A 23,641-nucleotide genomic window follows, 5' to 3' on the forward strand; every position below is an offset into this window, starting at 1 on the left:
GGAGAATTTTATTGCAGTAAATTATATATCTTTGAATTATCAATAGAGTGAACAGGATAAAAAAAAAGATTAAAATGTTTTTATATCAGTTTAAATATATATATTTCATATAATTTTTCACTTAAAAAGTGTAACAGGCTTTATTAAAATTCTTGAACTGTTACTATCTAATTGTTGATTGTTTATTTTTTTACATAATTTTTTAAACAAAAATTTTACGTGATATATAGACGAAGTAATGTTCTAGCGATATACATATTTGTAAATCCATGCCAGATCAGGTGCGCATTTATTTCAATATGTGCATTGCATAAATGTAATAAGAATATCTATGTTTTTAATACTTACGTCAAATAAGATTATCAGTATAAGACAGATATCGACTTTATAAAATTGTAAAAAGTCTTATTTCATTTAAAATCCTTGGTATATTTATGGCATGATATCAAAATATGAATTTCACACATCATAATATACTGACATAATTACTTGTTATATTTACAAGCATTGGCATTTTTCCTGCATTCTTGAAACGCATACAGATTTTTAAAAGTAAAAGTTCCTTATAATTCGGTTACTATTCTGTAACTTTCCACAAATCTTGTATATTTATAGGCTGGAAGACTAGATTAGAAGTATTTATAAAATTTAACAAACCCTAATAACACTTATCTACTTAGACTGGTAAAAATCCGTCTATAATTAATCTAGATGTTAATGAATAATACTTGCGTATGACATACTATTAATGCCCACTCCTTTAAATAGCTTAAAGAGTTCAGTGTTTGAAGTGACATTAAAAGATTAAGATTTATGTCTTGAACACTCCAAAAATACAACGTTTTCTTTCAACAAGATTAAAATTCCCAAGCCTTCCCGTTCGTATTTCTTTTATAAATTATCTTTCTCATCTATTTATTTTATCAAAAATATACATTCTATATTATATATATTTTTACAATTCAGAAAATTTGTATATTTTTCAAGATGTAAAACAAAGATGATTGCAATAGTTTAATAATTTTGAAAAATATCTGCTAAATACTACAAGTTATTTTAACTTATACACACTTCAAATACTGAAAATTGAAATAATTTTTCAAATATCTTGTGTCGAGATCCGCCGCTTTTCTGCAAAGTATTGACGAATTAAAACACTTCATCCTGCAAAATTAATCTTGAGAATTTTGATCTCTATGATTATTAAGATAAGATAATTAACAGAATGAATAACTGCCAGTATCTTTTCATTCAATTCTTTCTTGCAGAGTTCTTTCGCTATCGCGGATAAGCGTATGGCATTCTCGCAAAAGTGATCCCGGATTAAAATATCGGCCGAAAATACAAAATAGGCCAGAAATAAAAAATAATTTTAATTCGTTATTGCATAAATTGTATAAAGTATTGATTAGTTTAAACTTTGAAATTTACAATATCCAATATTTACTAAAGTATTTCTTATTATATAAATAGCTTACGCACTTTTTCGAACTCAGCTGCTTTTCTTATTTCAAAAGCGGTTCAATCCTCAAATTTTCTTCTTCTTTCTTCTTCAAGTTAAAGTATGCATGTCCCTCACGAGATATCATACGTAAGATATCATACGTAAAAATGCTTTTTAATATAAAGACATGCCTAATACGGAGACAAGTTTCCTATATTACAGCAAAATTATTTAAACTTCTCCCCTCAAGATATATTAGAATCCAGAAAAATAATCTATTCTCGATTCCTATTTCGTTTTTAGTCGAAAAACTGTCCTTATTTTAGATGTACTTCTTCATATAACAATCTCATTAAAATTGTCAAGGACCAGAAATCGCTATATCCTTGTTCATCGAATTCGAGAATTCGATTGTGGACAATAAATTCGGTTCGCTTCATAAATGATTTGTTATCAAACACCGTGGTCGAATTCGTGATATCCTTCTGCTCCTGTGAATACAACGTCGACCCAAACACGCATAGCTTCTGGGCTGGGTGCCATGAGATGGTAGAGTCTAGATGAAGTCTTGACGATGAAGGTGAGAGAAGGGTGCGGCGATCGGACGGTATTCATATGGTCCAAATAAACTTCTTCGATTGACTAGAATGCATTAATGACAATTAATTTAATACGACAGCAATCAAAAATTTAATTAAATTTGTAAAAATTTGTGAACAATAGTTACCTGGAAATAAATTACGCCGCGGGCCTTTCTGGACGTGTTGTCGCTGTAATAAGACAGCGTCTTCCGCTTGCGATCAAATACGAACCATCGCTTGTTCCAATGGTGGAATTTTTTGCTCATCTTCGATAAATAGCCACTGCAACTTGTCGTGTCGACCGTAACATCATAAATCAGAGGCAACTGATGCCCGGCAGTTTCTATGTGATGCCTTAGATCTAGAGATTCCGATTTGATGGGAAGATATCTCGTGAGTGGCCTCTGGAAAATTCGTTTTTTATTCGTTAATTTAATAAGTCGAGCAACTAAAGCTTTCTTCGGACAAAGCAAAATCGAAATATTAAGGAAATTATCAAAAATTAAAGTTTCTTCGAGTAGAAGTCTTAAAGACTCGTCCTTTTTTTTTTTTTTTTTTTTTTTTTTTTAATACTGACTGTCATTTACAGCCTTTTTTTTACGCGGGTAACTGATCGAAAGGTTTCGGGAAGTTACCTGGAGTTTTGCCTTTTCGCGATGTTTAACAGGTTGCAGTGGTCCAAGAGTGTCCATCTCGCTGGATGTCTGAGAAAGGGGGCGACTACTGTTTCCATCGATGATACCACCGCCTCCGCCCCCGCCGCTATTGTCGCTAAGTCTCTCACCTTCCATCGATGTTCTCCTGTCGTCTCTCATCTGGAAATAGTTCGTGAATTTTATTTTAACAACTTTTACCGGTGCCCCGAAAATAAATTTTGCTATGCGTCTAGTCTTTAATATTTTGCGGGGAAAAAAAATAAAAGGAATTCGATTCGTGAAAATCAATCACATTCTTGCACAAAAGATTTTTGCATACATGTCTGCAAACTTCGCGTCTTCGTCTGTTGCATCGTTTTTTCGTTCTGTTTTTCACGAGGTTCATCCACATAAGCGACATTGCAGTACAATCGGCGTGAATTAAAATAAATTTACGAAAAACTGCGACAACTATGTCGAGACGTCTGTCCTTTCGTTTACACGATCCGGACAGATGACGAAGAAAGACTGATGCTCGGTGGACCAACGGTGTGATTGCCGCCGTAAAATGTGACCACACTCCCACCCACTCACTCAGAGATGACGACGCGAGCTTTTCGCGCACCAAATTCGCTCGCACATTAACCTTCGATTATTCATTCATAAAACGTCATGGCATGTTATGCGTATCATGTGGATCGTTAAAATATACGATAACAAGCAACATATTGCTCTTTATAAAAAAAAAAACAAAATATAATATTATTTCGAATATAATTAGAACTGTCAAATATTAGTAATAATAATAAATCCAGATTTAACAAATAGCTTTGCTATCTGCAAGATTTTAACGAGTAACTGATTTATGAAAATCAATGAAAATTGATCGAATGACGTCATTATTATTGCAGTAATACTGTCATTATATTTTAAATGATTAATCAATAGATCAATATTATTATACAGCATTAACGTTCTAAAGCTCGTTCAAACAATTGCTGTTAGTACTTCTTGAGTGGTCCGAACGAGATGAGAAATTCCGTCAGCTCGACAAACGGTGTGACTCATCACAAACACTAATTTACCGTCGACATTTCATTTTAGTTTAACTGCATGTTAAGTGGCGAGAATGTAAGAAAATATACAGTACGGCAAAAATTTCTTCTGAAAAATTAAATCTGAAACGTAATTAAGAGTCGAAAAATTTGTTTCTATCGTTGTTTTCGAGAACGGTAAAAGTTTGAGTGACTGTTGATTTGGTCAAACGCCTAAAAAACGTCGCGAGAAGTTCAACTTGCGTCTATAAATATCTAACAAGAAAGGGGGTCAATTGCAAAAGAGACTCGCGAAACCCACCAATTCTGTCATTATAAATTATCGCTGTAAGCTTAATCAAGATTTTACAAACGCTCATTTATCGGGACATAGGCTACTCTGAATGCTGTCCAATGGTCGGCATACCGTGGAGGCCCAGATGCACGCTATGCGAAAACACGTGCGTAATGACGAAAACGTTTGCTCCAGAATGCAAATGGATATGCGTACTTGCGAAACGCCAATGTTGAAAAGCACGCGCTACCACGAATGGAACGACGGCGAGCCAAAACGACGCACGAACTTCCGGCGGCTACAAATGTGTTGTTTTCGGTGAACGCGTAAAGTATACTTTAAGATGATCTGTTTCAACTGCCAAAACACTTGTATAAGAAAAAAAAAAAAAAAAAAAAAAAAAAAAAAAATAACACGCGCGGGACAAAAAGAAAGTACGTATCCCGTCGCGCGTATATCTCACATTTAGCGCAATTGAACGGATTTATTTTATATGAGAAAATTTGTTTCTTTGCGCTATTCTAGATAACTCGAGTTATTTTCCAACTATTTGACATAGCTGCATTCATTTCGAGTCTTTCGATTGATTCACATTTCTCGATTGATTCACACTTCATGAGCCGCCTTGTATAGTACTCGCCCACAGAATTGCCCGCAGACGTAACACGGCTATTCTTCACCTCTGATTCGCACGAGCGTGAAATTTTTTTGGAATTATGCCGGAATAAATAAGATAAAGTGAATGGATAATAATATGCTGAAGAAAAATATGATTTTACGTCGCCGATCGTCAAAGATTGTAAAATAGAAATCAAGAGCCAGAGAGAAAAGTATAACAAAAGGTTGCTATTTCTATAATTTTTATAGTATTCTCGTTCTACAGTTTGAAGAGAACATATAAATGTCACATTTCCAGAAAGTTATATTGAAATTTATTTTCTGCGATCAATAGCGCATAAATTCGCACAATGTATAAATCCGCGACACAAATGCGTTTCGAAGTAAGAGAAATCCCGCTTACGTGAACACTGAAAAATGTTAGGAGAGGAGAATCAGACGAGGGAGACGTTTCTTTGAACAGGTGCGCGATAAAATCCACACAGGCAGAAATAGACTGGAAGATAGATTCTCGCTTACTTGTCGTAACATCTTGCAGTATACACATGTGCATGTGACCATGTTTAGTAGTATTTGAACTCGACAATGAACACGTTTTCTTTTTTTTTTTTTTTTAGAGATTAAAGTTACACATGCAAAATGTGAGTTATTTTTTCGTAAATAAATTATGCATTTTTTGCATTTTATAAGAATATGCATGGTTGTGCTTATTTGCACGGTATTAAAAAAAAATTGAAGCATTATCTTAAAAATATGTTAAATTTAATTTGACACAAATATCTCTGCTATACTTACGTTATCATTTTGAAGCAAACTATAAGAATGATTTGATGGTCCCGGGCTGGGTGAAGTAACTTCCGAAAACTTGCTGGGGGATAATTTTTCGCCGTTTCCGCCTTCCGCGCCGTCGCTGCTTCCGCTACCACTAGAAATTGATTAATAATTGCAATCACACTTTCACATGATTTTTTAATCGCAGCAAAATTTTAATTAAATCTGTTGAAAGCAAACTTTATAAAATTTTATTTCACCATTGTCTTTTTCAGTGAAAAGTTATAACAACAATAAATTAATGTTGAAAGCGTACTCTAAAATAATTATGGATTTAAAAATATAGGAAATGAAAGAAGCAATCTGATATTCCTTGTCGCGTTATTTCGCGTAGCTTTTTCGGTATTGTCGAATATTGGTGTTTACACTTTATTTACGCTTCGGATGAAACTTCTCATGGACGCGTTTGGTGAGCGCTATTATTAACTGAAACGTGAACAGTGAATCTCGCGAATTTTATTAGACTTCTTCGACATCGTCGTAAAGGAAGCGCGGTGCACTTCGAAAAGCACGGTCCTAGCTTCGGACCATCGCGAGACTGAGGACGAGCCTTATAGCCGACTACAGCGAAAGGCAGGTATTATTAAAACCTAACAAGTACAAAGTGACTCGGTAGACCGGTTCGACGATACCACCGGCATAGCATTTAATTCTTCTACAATGTTAAATGCAGCGCGAACGATACCCGAACATTCCGATCTCGTTGCCATGCCAACCTCGGCCTTGGTCGGCTAGAAACATTCCCTTGTTCCCAATAAGTGACCTCCGATTTTAATAGCCTGTTCGCTGAATATTTATCTCTATCTCTTATTATTCAATAGGGGTTGCGGCGGGGGGGGGGGGGGGGGGGGGAAGAGGCTCTCGAGCTAATGAAACTCCACGCGGCATTGTACGCTTCTCATTCAGAAGAATGTCTAGTTTGACTTTAGATTTTAGCTCAACTTTAACGAGATCATTCCACATCGCGTGTACGCTGTCGCGAATTAACTTTAAACGATCCAGTCCGCCGTAGTTAAGACAATTCTACTTAAAGAAATGTTTATGGTGGTCTTTTATGGTGGTCGTATTACATTAGAGTAAAGTTTATCGTGATCTGACGTAAACAGTCTGGTCGTGCGGCAACCTGGCGAGTATAAAATATGTTTGAAAAGATAAACACGATGGAAAGATATTTTTTTTTTACGAATTTATGGGCAAAATTTTCTCACTAGAAATTTGAACATCGGTTTTTAATTGTTAAATTATCGAATCACGATTGAAAGATTCCAACAAGGTGAAGATAATATAAAAATGTAAACAAGAAAGTAAGATCTAAGCACATTGCAATAATTCATCTGAGTTGTCAATTTTTTATACACCGACAGTTTTTGTATGCGCAGACAGTGCGAGCTTCGAATGCAACCGTTTCTGTGCATCGCACGCGATGATATATTGTGACGTATTGTGAAGGGGTCAAAAGGTGAATGTTGCTCTACTTTTAGCAGCGTGTCACGCTATTAGACTCATCGCGTTTTGATTCTAATGCGAAGCGCAAACATTATATGTTGCAATAACTAACGTGTAATAATTAATACAATATTATATTTCGGTCTCTAAGTTTGATTAAATAGACGTTATCTCTCATTTATATCAAGTGACTTGTGGTTTAAACTTTATTCTCTGCGAAAAATATAAGCGAATTAAAGAAAATTGAGTAAGCTTGAATTTTTAGAATCAAAATTCTCGTAGTCCTTTGATGAGTCGTTTTTGCATCGTAAATTATCCGGCGTCGCTTTAAAGAAAAGAAAAAAACGATACATTTCCTCGAAAGATAACTTACAAATAACGTTGACGAATATCGCGGGTGTGAGCTTCCAGAGGACGATAACAGTTGTCGCAGATCCAATCTTTAGTGCAGATGTAGCAGCGATTACTAGTGAGCAAGGTGATCAGATTGCACCCCGTAACTCTGGCCCCGTTCAATACCATATCGCTCACTTCTTTCGGGTTCATTTTCGACTCATCTCCGATATAGACACCGAATGGACATTTTAATTCTTTTGTCAGGAGTGAATCACTATTTTTTTCTTCACAATCATTGCGACGTTTCGGACGCTCGTAAATTTTTCGGTTAATTTTCCGTAAAACGACAGGCTAACGCGAAGTAGAGCCACGGAAAGACATACAGCTACACGCAGATATCGTATCGCGCGATAACGCCCCGCCTACCTTGCCTACTACCACGAGAGCGAAGACTCGAGTCGTGTACCGATCAAACCAACATGATACGCGGCCCTCACGCGCGATTAGTAATTCCTCTTAGTGCTTTCGATAATAACGCTAATGAAAGACGATAAGATTAACGCATGGATCGCTGTACCGAATTTTTTAAAAGGGAATTAATTTCTCTTAATTTAATTTTTTTTTTTTTTTTGCAACATTGTAAGATCTTTTGTATCACCGGAAAAATGGGAGGAAAGGGGGGGGGGAGACAAGAGAGTACATTTAATCATCGAACGCCTTGCGTGCTCGCTCATCTACTTGTGCCACTGATTGGCAAAACTTGGATTTCACATCGATATTCACACAATATGTAGGGTGCACTCGAATTACGATACGCTAGTGTATATAATGCCCGAGGCGTGCCGATGAGGAACGTTTCGTAATAAGCTTCAATCAACGTTGGAGACCATCGCGATACTGCGCGATAATGCACGACTCATATGCTATATATTTCGTGATGCGAATCGCGCTTGCTGGTCTGCATCGGTTTTTACATGACATATATTTAAACCTGATATAGTAAACATTCGTTTGTGCAATACAAATACAAAATATACGCTGTATGTATCTAAGCATTTTTTTTTCCAATAAAAAATCATAGATAAAATCGATGAAAAAACTGTGGATAAAAATTTTGCGAATTGTACCGACAGAATTCTTTGTCGAATTTCGTACATAAGGTTAAAGTGTTGCAAAATAATAATAATGCTTCTCGATTGCACAAACTGTAACATGAAAAAAATTAATTTCACTCACCATTCTGTCGGTCCGGTGGAATAACTGGAAGACTCTTCGCCGGATTCAATGCTGTTGAAAGACGCACAGTTCATTTTTCTCTCTTCCCACTGCGAGCGGACTTCATCCTGCACGCGCCTCTTTAATTCTTCGACTCTGCGCCTTTCCTCCGAGATTACTTGACTCCCTAGAGAGCGTTAATATTTTTATTTTTATTCCTTCAACTCCGTGTGTCGCGAAATCTATAGGTCGAGGTTATTCGTACCTTGTTTGGCTAAGTGAAGCTGCCGGTTTCTCTCGATTTCTTTCAAGGACTCAATCGTCTTCCTTCCCAAACTACCTTGATTGTTTACAATAGGGGAATCAGTGGTCACTCTAGAGATTCTGTCAAAGTCCTCTCTGCTCGGAGAGCGTTTCTCGTCGGAACACTCGGCAGAATTTTGCGCTAGATAGTCGAGCTCCTCGTTTATTTCTCGTACCCGATTTCGAGCCTGTCATTATCGTGATCATTGAGAAAACCGTTTGAATAATTATTAACCGTTGCGATACATTAGCTCACTAAGTCAGATATATTGCAAGATAAGAATTATATTTGTAATCCGATTTATCATTCACTTGACCTCATATTAGACTTTAATGAGTTAATGTTTTCACAGTAATATTATTCCACTAACTTCTTCCAATCGCTTCAAATGTCCCAGTTTCTGTCTCTCGAGACATCTAGCTTCTTTGGTCGCCGTATTCTTCGCCTCGGACCGCTGCGATTCCAAGTGACTCATTTGCAATTTTCTGCTTTCGATCTTGCTCGTAAGCTCGCTCAAATATCTGCGAAATATCAATCGAATGTATGATATATCTGAAGTAAAAGCTTGAATAAAGTTGTACGATTGTTCAGGAGATATGAAAAATCAATGAAAAGTTAGCGTTTTTAATATATAAGCGCGTTTATAGTATACCTCTGCAGCTCTTCTCTCGTGGCCAATTTGCTCGCCTCTTCCTCGAGATGATGAAACTCCAAGTCTTCGAAAGATTTCCTTTCGCTCTCGAGGACGTCTTGCTGCGCTGCTAATTTGTTGGCAATATCCTGCTGCGCGGTCTCATCCGCGCAACTGTTCAATTGTTCGTCCAATCGAGCGCAAATTTGCTGCGCTCTTTGCACGCGTTGCTTTGCCTCAGCTTGTAAATTCGAATGAGTCGCGTTGTCCTCTGCCATTTCTCTCTCCAGATCGTTTATTCGCATTTGCACCCTTATCTTCTCGCCTTCATCCTGCGAGAGCTTCAGGGATTCCGATTCATATTCCGCGGATAAAAGCGCTTTCTCCAATTCGAGCTGCCAAACAAACGAGCAGTTGATTTTTAATCTTCTGAACAATTGTGCGATTTTTTTCAAATTTATATTAAAAGAAAAAGAATCAGCAGCGTGATCGATCGCGAAACGCGCGATATATAAAATCATTTTGTTTATAAAAACGCGAGACTGATTATAACGTGAGCATCGCGCGCGGAACGCAGACTGATTAGAAATCGCAAGAGAACCCGATACTGTAAAATTAAAAAGATTCTACAGGAAGAGACAAGCGGATCCAAATATTAGCTCGACAGTATAAACATAGATAACGGAGATCCTGGAGTTCGCCATTATTATGACACTGTGCTTAATGTTGAAAAATATAACTTATTATCTAATAGGGCGATATACTTACAATCGGCCGTCTTAGCATTCCATTCCCAGAAGGAGATAAAGAAAGAGAATAATTTATTTAATATGCAATGCGACGTATATGAGATAACGACGACACAATTTGTATATTTATCTGCTCGATATTGATTTCAAAAGCAATAGAATTAGCAATCACCTCTCTATTGATCTCTTCCTCTTGGATTTCAATTTCGGCGACGCTCCTTTTCAGAACGTCCATGTTGCCGAGAATGTGCAGCTTCTCGTTCTGCAGGAACTCTATGTACTTCTTCCTGTCTTCCTCCTCCAGCTGCTTCCTCTCCTTGTCGGCCTTCGCCTCGTTGGACTTGGCGTTGTCCTTCTCGGAATTGTTTCGCTTAGGCGTCACGCAGACATCTTTGGACTTGGAGAGCATGGACAGCTGTTCGATCGCTTCGAGGAGATCATCGTTCGATATGGCCAGCTTGTTCTCTATCATCTCGCACGAGTTCGACAATTGGCCGTTCTTCTTTGGCATGGAATGATTCTGGCTGTTGTTCCGCGTCGGCGACAGCACGACGATGTTTTCGTAAATACTCGCGCTCCCATTCTGCGCCGCTTGTCGTTTCGATTCAATTTTCGTACCGTTCAGTCGAATCGTGCCGTATGTGGACGGTGAGCCTTTGGTATCGTCATCAGTCTGCATGTAATTCTCCGTTCTGTCGGCGTGGTGGCCTCCGTTGCTCCTGTCGCCGACGATAACGTTCTCGTAATTGTCGCTACGGGCCTGCGAGATCGAGCCCGAGAAACTGTGGCTGCTACCGTGAGCATTAGAGTACTTTGCCGATTTATTACCGTTCGGCGTGGTGGCGCGTGGCGATCCCACGGGAACGGCATGCGAATGATTTTCGACTTGAGCGGACTGATCCTTGCGAGTGACGGGCGAGCTGCCATTTTGGAAAGTGATTTTCGAATTTTGCGCACACACGTTCTCGTACGAAGCACCGCCCCACTGCTTGCCGGCGTCGAAGGAAAAATGCGGTTGGTTTTTCGACGGGCTTTTCGGACTGTCGAAAGGAGAGGTGTAGCCGAGAATTCTCTTGTCCCGTGGAAGAGATCCGTTTGTTATAATCCTGTAAAATATTTCATTATGCAATCACTGATGCATTTTCTCTGCAAGAAGCAAACGGATCGACAAAAATTCTCGAGCATACTTTTGTGAAATAAATTTCTGCATATTTCTTTTCAAATCACCTACTTTGCATGATTACAAAGATTACCGAAGAAATAGGAAATTCATTGAAAAAAAAAAAAAGGAAAATTGATTAGAAGATTGACTGAATAAATAAAAGGAAGAAGAATTAAATATAATATTCACCGGTTGGGCTGCCTCGGCTTTTCGACAGTGCTTTGTCTTTCGTATTCAGCGCACATCGCCAAGATCTCCTCGAGTCTCATTTTCTCCTGCCTCTCGACCTCTTGCTCCCTCAACCTCTCTTCCTGTGCTTGTTTCCGCTTCGTCTCCGCCTCCCTGCGTTTGTTCTCCGCGTCGGCCTGCCTTTCCCGCAACTCCTCGAGGGAGCAATTGCTGCCGACGCTCGGCGTAGGGCTCTTAACCCTCGCGTAAACTCTCTTTTGTTCGCTGTATCTCGGATTGCGATTGAACGCCGGGCTCGGTGGCTGGATTCGCTTGATATTCGGATTCGAGCCGAAACCGTAAGCGATGGGCCCCCTCGCGACGCCAGCGTTAGCGTCTCCGTCGATACTGGGATTCGATCCGTACTTCTCCAGCTGTAGAAACTCCGTGGTGGTGGTTTTCGTGACGATCAGACTCTGGCTCATATCGAAACTCTGGTCGGCAAGATGATCGAACTCGTTCGAACTCTGGCAGATCATACTTTGAGACATTAGATCGCCGCTCTGCGCGGCGACGATTTTCGGAGCCGCCATTCCAAAAGACGGCGATCTCGCGTTTCTATTGTTGCTTTCGCGATAATACGGCTTGCACGCCTTCAGGTACGTTTCCGCCGTGTACATTCTGATCTGATTGTGATTCTGGCACTGCAAATCGGTCGCGTTCAACCGAGTCGGCGTTCCGAGTCGCGCGTCCGATCGTTGGCGAGCCTCGTCGTGGTGAGCCGTCGAGTTTTGCGAGGCGCAGTCGATATTTCCGTTGTTGCCGGCGCTGCCACCGTTCGCCGAACATTTCGTCAAGGACACGAGACTCGACGATCGCGAGTGACCAAGGATCTGGTCGGCCGGCACGTTTGTCGTGAGAGCACCGGCGGGGAAGACCTTCGGCGAGACGCAGTTGGTTCTGTTCTGCTTCGACAGCATTTCGAACTTGGTCAGCTTGCCTAGAAAACCAATCTCATCGTCGGAGCAAGAGTTCCTGGGTGATTTCCGCGGCGCGACCGGCGGCTTTCTCTCCAAGTGATGATTCTCCTGCGGCTGGTTGTCAGGCAGGGCGAAGCTTATCGGCGCCATTGAGATTCTCGAGTGGGGAAAGACGGATCGTAGATGTTTCGCTTCGGCCGGATGATTGAAGCGCATGTAGGTCGATCGACCTATTGATAGCATGCAACCTGAAACATTCAGCACATTTTTCTGTTTATCGATAAGCAAGATGTATTCATACAGGATGCTCCAAAACTCGCGGACATTTTTTTTTTTAACGACTTACGAGAATAATCCGCGTAAATTTATTTTATTGGAGCAAACGGATTTTCACACGATAATTGTGTTATTTACTCTCATAACGGAATAATGTTGCGCCATTTAGACTCGTTTCGCGAAATATTATTTTTTGATATGAAAATAATATCTTCTCCTCCGTCGCCCTTTTTAGGAACGTTCATGCACTGGCTACGTTATTCGTATTTAGGCCAAGGTCTTACCTTGCGCGAGTTTCACCGGCGAATTTATCAATACACCATCGACAGACGTGTTTCCATTTATGGGATGAAGAGTGACCACGCCGCTATTGTTCTCGATCGCGCAATGTACGGGCTCGACGCCGGTGCCGGCCACCAAAATATCCGCATCTCGGTTTGATCCCAATGTGATCTTACCTGCACAAGAGAAAAAAAAAGAAACAAATTAATTTATTTGTTACAAGAGAGCTTTCGGAAGACGGGAAATATTTGAGAAGTATCGAGCGCTGCGAAAATTTTGCGCTTAAAATCATTCACAGCTGAAGGTGGCTCGCTTCTGAAAAAGTCTGTGTTATTCGAACATAATATCTAAAATAAAAAAAAAAAAAATTCTGCGAAGATCAGGAAGCGTGACTAAACATATTTCGCGCGTGTCTCACGGTTGAATGGAGAAACGTACACGCATGCATTCCGATCAAAATTCTCGCGGGCTTAGTAACGCACTTCCCGATGTAACGCGCGCCGAAATACGTTTATTTTGGCAGCAACTCCCACGAGTATCGGGATACATGTATCGACATAATTGAATTCTCGAGTTCATCCGCGAAACCGCCTCGCGGAAGCTTCGATTCCGATGGGCGCAATGGAGCTCCGCGGGTCTACAATATTAATTTCAGCCTTCTGGGAATGTCAACGACCGGACGGCGGCCGGCGAAATAACGGCCGGATGTATTCTTCGGCGGATAGAAAACTTCGGTGGCACGAACGCGGAAATTAAAGCGATTAACAATTAAAGCGAGATATTATCGAACTAATATGCACTTTGAATCAAACGCACGGCTTCGGCGGTCTCGCTCGCACGATAAATTTAGCAGAACCGTCTAAATTTTGTAACGGCCTAGAAAAATTCTAATACAAGAATCGTAAATGCGTACGGAGCGGGCACGACTTTCCACCGCCCTGGAGAATCGACTCTCGATAGATCAACAGATAGCACGCACTGGTTTCCGTAAAATAATACTAGGCGTGCCCCGTTCTGCGCGACGCGGGTAAATCGTGGTGCATTCTACGAAGGACTGCAGTTATATTTAGTTTTAGCGCGGTCGTGCACTCTGTCTCTCTTGCATTTTCGGTCTTTTTGGAAATGAGTTGGCCGCAACGCGCGCGTTGTGTGGAAATATAGAAATGTCCGACGGTATCCAGACGCACAATTTAAGCGTGAACTAATTCTCTCTTTCTCCAAATACGCTCAATATTCACGATATTCCAAGTTAAATAAATATCCACAATATATTTATTCATCGGCTAAATTAGATGCAGCCATTTCGAGATTACTCGAACAACATCGTTAATTAATTATGGACACATGAAATTAATTGACGATCGAAAAGCAAGATATATCACTAATGTTTTTCAAGAGAATTTTTGGATATTCGCTTGAGTCACGAGCGAGCTACGAGACTGAGGTCTCGAAGATCGAATTCTTCTACGTAAGCGCATTGTCCCGCATCGGAGAAAGTTCACTGTGATTTCAAAACGAAACACGACCATAAATCCAAGGAGACGCCGTATTTCCGGCGTGTATGCAGGCGAGCGGGCAGACAGGTGCGCGGAGGAAGATTATGGCAATCCTATTTCACGCGAAGGAAATATGCTTCAAAAATTGATACGCGACTTCGGTACCGTTGATTAAGTCCCTCGACAATTAAGTCCGACGCTAAGTTTCCGTCCGAGCTCGTTTCAAATTCATGAAAAGATTCTTTTCAACTTCAGTTTATTATTCCATCTTTCTAAAAAGTTGAATAGACTTTGTTAAAGTTATGTAACGGATTTATAAGAAAATTTTCTTTTCGCCGGAGTCGCGTTACACGCGGCTGTCACAGCGAACGGAAGATAGCTTCCTGTCGATCAAATCCCATCCTACGCGTTCTATCTTCGTGCTGGCGTTACGCAGGTAATACATACGAAAAGGTATATACGCTCGCCTGCGGTTTATTTGCGTCAGCTGCGGAGATGTGTACAGCCTCACATTGTTCTCTCCCTCTTTGTTCATCCCTCTCGATCGTGTAAATCCATTTGTTTATTTTTTCGTTTCATCAAACTCGAATCTTAGAAGCTTTCCCAAACAGCGTAAGGGTCATTCGAAAGTGGAGCACTGAGAAGTTTGACTCACGCAATATAATTTTAATACGCTCGGTTGCATGACGCACCGACTCTATATTTAAGGGAACTCTGGAAACTAAACCAAATTATCATACGGACTGTATCTCAGAATCGTTTCTTTTTTTTCTTTCTTTTTCAACTTCGATACGCGATTAGTAACTCTGGCTACGCTTTAACGCCGGCGTTTGTTTGATCTGTTCGCCGTTTTTACGAACCGCGATATTGTTTCAGGGCTGCCGTCGCGTGTTCTTACCGAACGGAAATGTAGGGCCGGCGGGGTTCTTAAAACGGCCCTGCTCGCCGGGAGAACAGCCTTTACGCCGTTTATGTATCCTGCGTGCGCGTTTATATACCATTTATATACCGCGTACGCCCGCACGTGTACGTTCCTTCGCATATGTACGGCGCGTATAAAAGACTAAAACGGAGACCGAAGGGTTCGTCCAGTCACGGATATTACAGTCTCGATACTTCTTGTATCCGTAGGCATTCAGCTCGGTATTTCAATCTAGCTGGATATGACGTCTGTCGTTTCTCGTTGATAAACGACGCATGTATACGCAAAGCCGTTTGACGGTAGACAAATTTTATCACCGATTCTCCTCCCGCACTTTTTTCACAGCATGAATATAACGTCGCTCGGCTTTCTTCTCTCCCGAGTTTTTTTCCTCACTGCCACGCGTAATGTTGCAGCAGAGCGTTCATCGGCGAATCTCGCTGGCGCCGTGACGCTTTATCAGTTTGGACAACGCAATTCAAGCCTCGGATTAAAACACCGGATGAATCACCGACGGTTACGTGGCGATGAGCTTATCTGCCACCGGCTCAGTTTCGTTCGTTTCACACAAACGAGAGGAAAACGCGGCGTGAATAGGAGCGAATTAACTACGCTCAGCGCGCTCTTTATCTTTTCCGCTTTTCAATGCGGATGCGCGTCCGAAATTTAGCGCGATTAAATACACGTTGGGTGAGTCGATTGAATGACGCCGATCTCTGCGAGAGAGCTGTATGCAGCTGTGCGGGGCAAAGATGAAGTAAAGGGACGGGCTCGCAGCATTGTATCTAACCTTCGGGCAGAGGATGCAAAGTCACGGCCGTCGACAGTCGTCCGCTTCCCATGGAGACGAGATGCGGTGCTTCCGTTTGCACGCGCAACGCCCGGCCCGCCTCGTGCACCTCGAGACCGGCGGCCGCTATGCCCGCCATGCCTGCAAAACAAAAGCATTCGTAATAAATGCGTGGTGAATGAGCGGGGAGGAAACCGGCGGTGGGAACGTGACGCGATTCCATTGATTCCCGCGAACGATCCCGCTGCCATTTCTCATTACAGCGCGAACGACCGCGGATTTAATAGCGAAGTAATAATAATTCGCGATGCGGTGTAAAAAAAAGAAAAGGAAACAGTTTCTAACGAGCTTTATACTGCGGTCGTATCGAGAGTCCTATTAGATTACGGAAAAAAGTGCATTGGTTCTACAGACATCGCGATAGTTGATAGCTGTGAGAATTTGCATCCCCACCGGAGGGGGCGGGGGGGGGGGGGGGGTCATCATTAAAGTTACGCGCGCGCTGCTTGATGTCAGACATACACCATCGAGGGGGGGAAGAACGTTTATCGAGCCTTATTATTAGCTTACGACGAACGACCTCGTCGAAGATTATGGCTATCGTTTCACGAGAGATCGATCCGGATGAGTTGTACGAGCGGAGCTTCACGCTGGCGGATAAGAATGGAGAGGGTTGCTAAAAAAGAAAGCGGGGACGAAAAACCGGTCCTCCCGAGACGAGCGCGGAGATCTTTCCATCTTTTTTTCCTCGCTCCTCCCCGTCATAAACTTAGTCTAACGCCAGGGGTTCCTTAACCTTTTTGCGACCTACTGCATCGCGCGGAGATTTATGGCGATTCCGCGTTTGTATTACAATATTTTGCTTCATCGTTACTTGACTTTTTTTTCCTTTCTCCTCGCGCGTGACAAATGCTCGCGCTTTGTTCACGCTTGCGCTTATTAAATTCGGGCGTAAAAGGAATTGGACGCGGTTTCGGCGCCGAGCTGAAAACTGCCGTTGCATTTGACGCCAAGCTTGCATGCGGTTTTATAGGGTTGTTCATCTCATGTGAATGATCTTAACGAGTTGAAACAACTTTAATTAAGCGCATTACGCTAGGCCGTCCCGTTGAACTTTGCTAACGCGTCTGGCCACGAGGAAGTAATGTATTCCACTTGCAATTTCTATATTGAGCGGCTCGCGCAGCGGGAACGCGCACAGAAATGCGGAGCGAGCGGCGGAATAACAAAATAATAGAATAATTTCGAGTCGCCGAGTTGCGCGATAAATAAAACGAGATTCGAGGGATAATACTTTCATACCTGAAATTTTAGCGGTTCACCCTTGCGATTAACGATTAAACGGCCAAGTCGCTATCGTGCGGGGCACCCACAATCTGCTTAAATTACACCTCCTCGGATTTCATCGACGAGTAATTTAAAGCCGACGATTAAGATGTCGGGTTTCGTTGAATTTCTTCGTTGACGCTGGGATCTTTGCGAGGAGGCAGAAATCTTATCGTTATCCCGCTCTGCGTACGCTGAATATCGCGATATCGTCACTTGGTTTGCACGAGCGCAGCCTGATAGGTCAACGCTGGAAATCTGGTAGGTCATCGGTTTATTGCGCAGTTCAATCTCATCGCGCGAATACAGACGCGCGCGAACCAGCGCTCTTGGAAATCGTAGTCGGATCGATACTCTCGCTGTCTCTCGTGCTCGGGATACCAGGCCGGGGCGTTTGATAAGATACCCGATAATAAACAGCGCGCGCATACACATGCTTATTGCGAGGAAATGGAGTGCGTGAAATCGATGAAGGTTCAACGCGTATCTTGTTCGAGAATTTTAAGCGCTAACGGTCGCGAGAGAAATGCTGTAATTTGAAGAAAACGTATTATCGATCGCTATCTTGTTCTTTCAGGTTAAAAATAAAATAAGTACACTGTAAATTCTCCGTGACGCTTAATTAGAATCGTCGAGGTATTGAAAAAGCAGGTGTTGTCGGTCTTACGCACCCCTCTCGCGTGACTCCGTTTGAATAATAGACACCTGTCCGCGTCCAGGTGAGCCGGCGACCGGGCAACTAGGGAAAATTGATAAAGAGATTAAATGTAATCAATAAAATTTAATTGGTAACTGAGCTCCAATATTTATCGGAGAAAAATATTTCAACCGATTGCGAAAAGGAGAGAGATAATTCTCGATTCGCATTTCGCAAAATATCATTGAATAATTTCACGGCGAATAAATGAGGCGGATCAAAAATAACTGGGGAGCAAATTCTTTACGAGTCAGCGTCCAGCTTCTGACAACATGTTATCGCGCAAATACAGTTGGTACCGACAGCCTTGGACACCTCATTTCGCGATAATAATCTTTTTCCGCCGCGCCGTCGGTCCTCCGTCTGGATCGAAAATATTTTTTCATCGCGCGCATATAGCCACGAACGCGTAAGAGCGTAAGATCCCGCGCACTTGAAGGTGAGGAGAAGCGTGAAGAAAGCAAGAGAGACAGCGGGCAAATGGCGAACGCAAATGTTTGCCCGCGCGCAAGACGATAGCACACAATGATAGCACGCTTTTAAAGAAAACACATAGCTACACACCTCTGTTGTGCAAATTGCAGCTCGGCGCGTATCTAATATTAGATTAGATTAGTCATTTATAGAGTCCTCGCGAAGGAAGCGGAGGGAAGGATTTCGCTCTCGCCCGGCGAATGCAATAAGAAATGATGTAAGTCCATTAATCGGGACGCCGTCACCGGTACACATTTTTTCGACTCGCGACTTTTCTCAATGGGTCAACGGCTCTCGTTCTCCATTAGCGACAGTTAACGCGGCAGCACAAACGTTTACCGATGACGTCAGTTGTGCCGCACGCGGAATGATTTACAATGACGCCTCTCGCCGCGCATCTTCTCGCGGAGATATGAGTTTTATCTCGAACGTTCGCGAGATATGCAGAGTGGACCGGCTTAATTCCCGCTTGAATTTTTTTTTTTATCTCCGGCGTTATCGAGGAGAGCGGCTTAGAGAAGATTGGCGTAATGGTGTCAAAGAGGCGAATAAAAAATATATTAATCTTTGCCACGAGCGCACCACTTCCGATAAACGGAATCCGGCATTCCTTTTCGCGATGAAAAACAGTTTCATCGGCGGGATTGCTTTCGCGAAAGTTCGGTGCGCGGATGGACGCGAGCGACTGGCGAATTTGTTACGAAATCCCGAATTGAAAGAACATCGCGCAAAGACACTAAGCCGCCCTCTTTTCTCGCTCCCGACGGACGCGGGTTTATTTACAGAAACCGTTTTAGCAGGAAGAAGCACGTTCGTGTCAGGTACGTCGACTGTAAGCGCTCCGCGCGTCCGGTCCTGTCCGCTCCGTTCCGTTCTGCCGCATATAGAACATCCGTTGCGGCAGCTCGCGTACGTGCGAGCTTCGCGGCACGGAGCATCCCGACGGCACTCATATCGCGCTATAAAGGATTCAATTTCGTGAATAATTTGCCGCGATTACGATCCGAAGAAATTGCATGCGGATGAGAGCGGACGAAAAATATCGCCGGTATTTGTCGATCTGTATCGCGACGCGGAGGGGGGGCGGCAGCTACGAGAGGCGTAATCGGTTTCGCTGTAAACGGCCATCACCCGATACGGATCGAACCGACGAGTTTGTCATTGAACGAAGGCAGCTCGTCCGTTAACTGCCGGTCATTCCATACCGATCTAGAGGCGTGGGTAATTGTCTGAATCTAAGGCAATTGAGTGTGTAAGTGTGTAAAATCTGACGCGCGTCTAACATTCACGACGAAAAGGAAAGCGATCTAGTGTGGCGGGGGGAGGCGCCCTCCTCGACCGGCGCCACGGAATGCTATATCCCGAGATAAGAGAAACCGAAACGAGGCGACATAATATCATAGCTATCGTTGACGATCGTGCGTGCGAACGTTTCACGAATCACTGGTCACGCTCGTCTGCCGGCGACATCTGCCTGGCAACCGCATCTTCCTCTCCGTCTGTTTCTTCATCTTTATTTTTTTACCGCTTCATATACGCGGACCCTTTAAGCAGCTTCCCGTCGGCCGCACTAACGCTGATGTATGGCGTGCGGGATGTCTATCGAATACCGTGGAATTACGGAATAGTAATATAGTGCGAAGTAATCACTCTCACTTGCTTCGCAGACGATGTAATAGAGAGTGTGAATAGCTTTCAGACAGTGACAGTGAACATCTATTACGTTAGATCTGTATCATTGCATCTCTGTTTACATTTTGCGCAAGCGTCTTATTTTGTCAACTTTTATCGCACTTCTCTCCTTCGAATTATTTCTCTTGTCTTTCTCCCTCTTTCTAAAAATTGCGCCTACGCAAAGACGAGAAGCGCGCGTAGGCTCTTTTTTTCCCAACTTTCCAACACCCAAACAAATTCCCACACGTTTCTACCAAAGAAATTACGTGGGCAGAGATGGAATACACGTTCTGCGCTGCACGCGCTTTATAATCGATGCCGATTACACCACGCCTCTCGGAAATTTAAATCATACGCATTAGATCGGTTATTAGAATATTAGATAAAACTAGCGAGGAAAGTCCCGCCTATCCGCGATATTACGCGGCACAGCGATCAAAACAAAAGTCGCGCAGGAAGGCGAATCGTGAAACGAGCATATAATGCATTAAATCATAAGTTTAGACGGTCTTTATTCTCAAGGTCGATCTACCGGCGTCACGAGTCTTTTGAAAAAACACGGCGAGGCGTGTTTAACAACGCGTAACAAGTTTGCCGACTTGGTATTCGTAACTCGTTCGCTACGTCGATTATCGATCCATTTCTGTTCGCATTTCTCATTCCTTCCTTTATGCCCGAAATACTTGACAACGCGCGGTCGTCGGAGAAATTTTTTTCGTGCGGTGAAAATGAGAAGTTCGCCTCGCGTTGTCGCGACGAGAAATAGCGATGAAGGGCGGAGAAATCGACGTGACGTAACGGGCCCGCATAAAGTCAATAGAAACAAATGACATTAAATTGTTAGGTGGTTTTTTTTTTTTTTTTTTTTAACGAGTTCCACTGGCAACATTGGCGAAGACGAGATCGAGACGAAGCTCGCGTATTTACACAGACTTAAATGACAGCTGGTTTAGAATTAGAAACGTAAGCAACTGCTCACAGCGCAGATTACTTTCCGTTTATTTTACATGCGGCATACTTCGTGCGATACGTAATACATCCCGCTGTAGTTTTTCGCGGTAAACCCGAGAACTCAAACTCAATTGTCCCTTGAATGGCGAAATCTGCGAAAAGGGAGATTTATTTCAGGGCGGCCGCGTGCACGCTTCGCGATGCATTGTTGGAGACATTGTTCGACGTTGTAGGGACATACGCTCCGCAAACTATAGGCAGCTGCTTCGCACAGACGACTCGTAGGGTGCAACAATGGACGAGAACGACTCATCAAATCGATCCAGGGTTGCGCTCATCAGTTTGTAACGAGTTTTGTTCCGTTAGCGAGACGAAATTCATCTTGGAATAGTATTTTCGTTAAGTGTCTTGAAATTGATAAAACAACAAATTATCTCTTAAGAAATTGGATTCTCAATCCACGAAATCAATTGATAACAAATCTTTTATCTCTCTTATTTATTTCTTCAATTCAACCAAGATAAATTTCTGATGCTTCCTATGTCTAATGCACTTGTGTCTGCTCGCGAGATTGTCTAACGAATGCTTTCTGATATTAACTCAATCGAAATTCCTGACGAACACAGGATTATCGGCAATATTCTCCGTGTTCTCCATATCCTTGCATATTGGCAAGGTCACGACCTCCACCGAGAATCGTGACTGGATTGTGCACAGAGCTCGTCAGGTCGTTGCCATCATCACGCCGTCACGCCGCGCTTACCATCCTTGCCCCGTTTATCTTTCGTCTATTTCATGGGTTTTCAGGCATAGTCGAAAAAGAGTTGAGAGTGGTTTGTCTCAATAAATTTAGAATAAATTGAGCGAGCAAATAAAATTAATACAGCAACTAATTATAAATCGTTTATTTTACAAGCAAAAATCAATTTAGCCCCGGCAAAAGAGTTTCCAGATCAAATCGATTGATAATTCCGAGATACTCTTTATAGACAAGAAAGTCGATTTAAATTTTCCACGCTTCAATGTGCATTCCATTTGTCGAGCACAGGATGTAAGGCAATATTCTATTTCATGCTATGTTCGTCTCGGCATTGTCGGCGTCGACCAAAATATAAGTGATCGGAAATCCTGCGCATTTGTCATTTTAGTTTCACATAGAAATACATATGTGTGAGTTGAGACTTGCACAGAAATTTTCACTGTATTAAATAAAATTTCTCGCTTCGTAATCAACTTTCTAAATAGCGGAAATTATATCTATAGTAACAATGGTGGCCGGGCGAGTTCGTCCTTGGCCTATCCAACAACCAGAAATTTTTTATTCAGAACGTGATGTCACGTATGCGACAAACGGAGCGTACATTGCAATGAGTTGATAGCGTGCGGGAAACTTTCAGTTTCCACACTATACAAAGTATTCGCCTAAATATCGGAATTGTAAACTTATATTCTTTACATGCTCTGTAATTAGTTCTTGAATTATAGATCGTTAAATTGCAGCCTATGCAACATTATATAAAGAATAAGATTTTATCTTTTTATTTTTATTCTGAATATTACATTGGTGAATTGAAATAATTCTATAATTTTTATTTAAAATTTATTTAAAATTTTTTTAAATAAGAATTATAGAATTATTTAAATTTAATAATGTTCTTATTTAATTTAAAACTTATTTAAATAACGTTCTTATTTAAAATTTATGAATAAATGAGTTCAAAACTCTTTATAGAATATTATCTTATTGTCTTTTCAAATTTTTACAGTTTAACATACAGAGACAGAATTGTACGATTCATTTTGAGCACTTAACACAGTCGTATTTTCCAAGTACGTTTAACAGCTTTTTTTTCTCACGCTTTGATTTATGGACTCCTACGATCTTGATCGTTCGTATGCGCTTACGCCGCAGTGGAAAGGAATTTATCAAGAGCTTACTCACCGATGCGACCTGGAAGGGTCCAGACTCGAATTCCAATCCCGCTAAATCGGCGAAGGCCCCTCCAGGTGGCACTCTGATTTTTTTAACGCGTCCACCAAGCTTTCATAAGTGATCCGAGTGACCGACGCTCGCGAACACTCATTATTTTTCCGCGTGAACGCACACCCGCGAGGTCGGCTCGTACTTTTTTGTCTCCCCGCGAGAAAGGAGCTCTTTTTTTTCCGGGAAAACCGACAATTCGACAGACGTAGCACGTCGCGTCGCGTTGCGTCGCGTCACGTGCCGCCTTACGCTATACTGTCGTGGCAACGGGCACTCTGCCACTGTGTTCCATAGCAACATCGCTGTGTAAAGGCGGATTCGCTTGGCGATTGGTGTAAAC

At 42.0% G+C, this 23,641-nt stretch overlaps 1 protein-coding gene across 3 annotated transcripts; it reads right to left on the reverse strand.

Moving 5' to 3' along the window:
• Positions 1 to 160: 160 nt before the first annotated feature.
• Positions 161 to 23,599, reverse strand: LOC105674816 (pleckstrin homology-like domain family B member 1). 3 transcript variants are annotated; one of them, XM_012371381.2, is made up of 13 exons: positions 23,260 to 23,599; positions 16,196 to 16,336; positions 12,990 to 13,163; positions 11,471 to 12,677; positions 10,292 to 11,225; positions 9,392 to 9,765; positions 9,110 to 9,260; positions 8,701 to 8,926; positions 8,457 to 8,622; positions 5,403 to 5,532; positions 2,661 to 2,840; positions 2,172 to 2,429; positions 161 to 2,086 (listed from the first exon to the last, which is right to left on the reverse strand). In XM_012371381.2, exons 2-13 carry the CDS (start codon positions 16,332 to 16,334, stop codon positions 1,898 to 1,900), a joined length of 4,128 nt encoding a protein of 1,375 aa, XP_012226804.1. In that variant the 5' UTR covers positions 16,335 to 16,336; positions 23,260 to 23,599; the 3' UTR covers positions 161 to 1,897. The 3 variants fall into 3 exon arrangements, with proteins under 3 accessions (XP_012226804.1, XP_012226805.1, XP_067205789.1); XM_012371382.2 differs by lacking the exon at positions 16,196 to 16,336; XM_067349688.1 differs by lacking the exon at positions 12,990 to 13,163.
• Between the last annotated feature and the right edge of the window lie 42 nt (positions 23,600 to 23,641).

Source organism: Linepithema humile, chromosome 2 (genome assembly GCF_040581485.1).
Source record: "Linepithema humile isolate Giens D197 chromosome 2, Lhum_UNIL_v1.0, whole genome shotgun sequence".
NCBI classification, from domain to species: Eukaryota; Metazoa; Arthropoda; class Insecta; order Hymenoptera; family Formicidae; genus Linepithema; species Linepithema humile.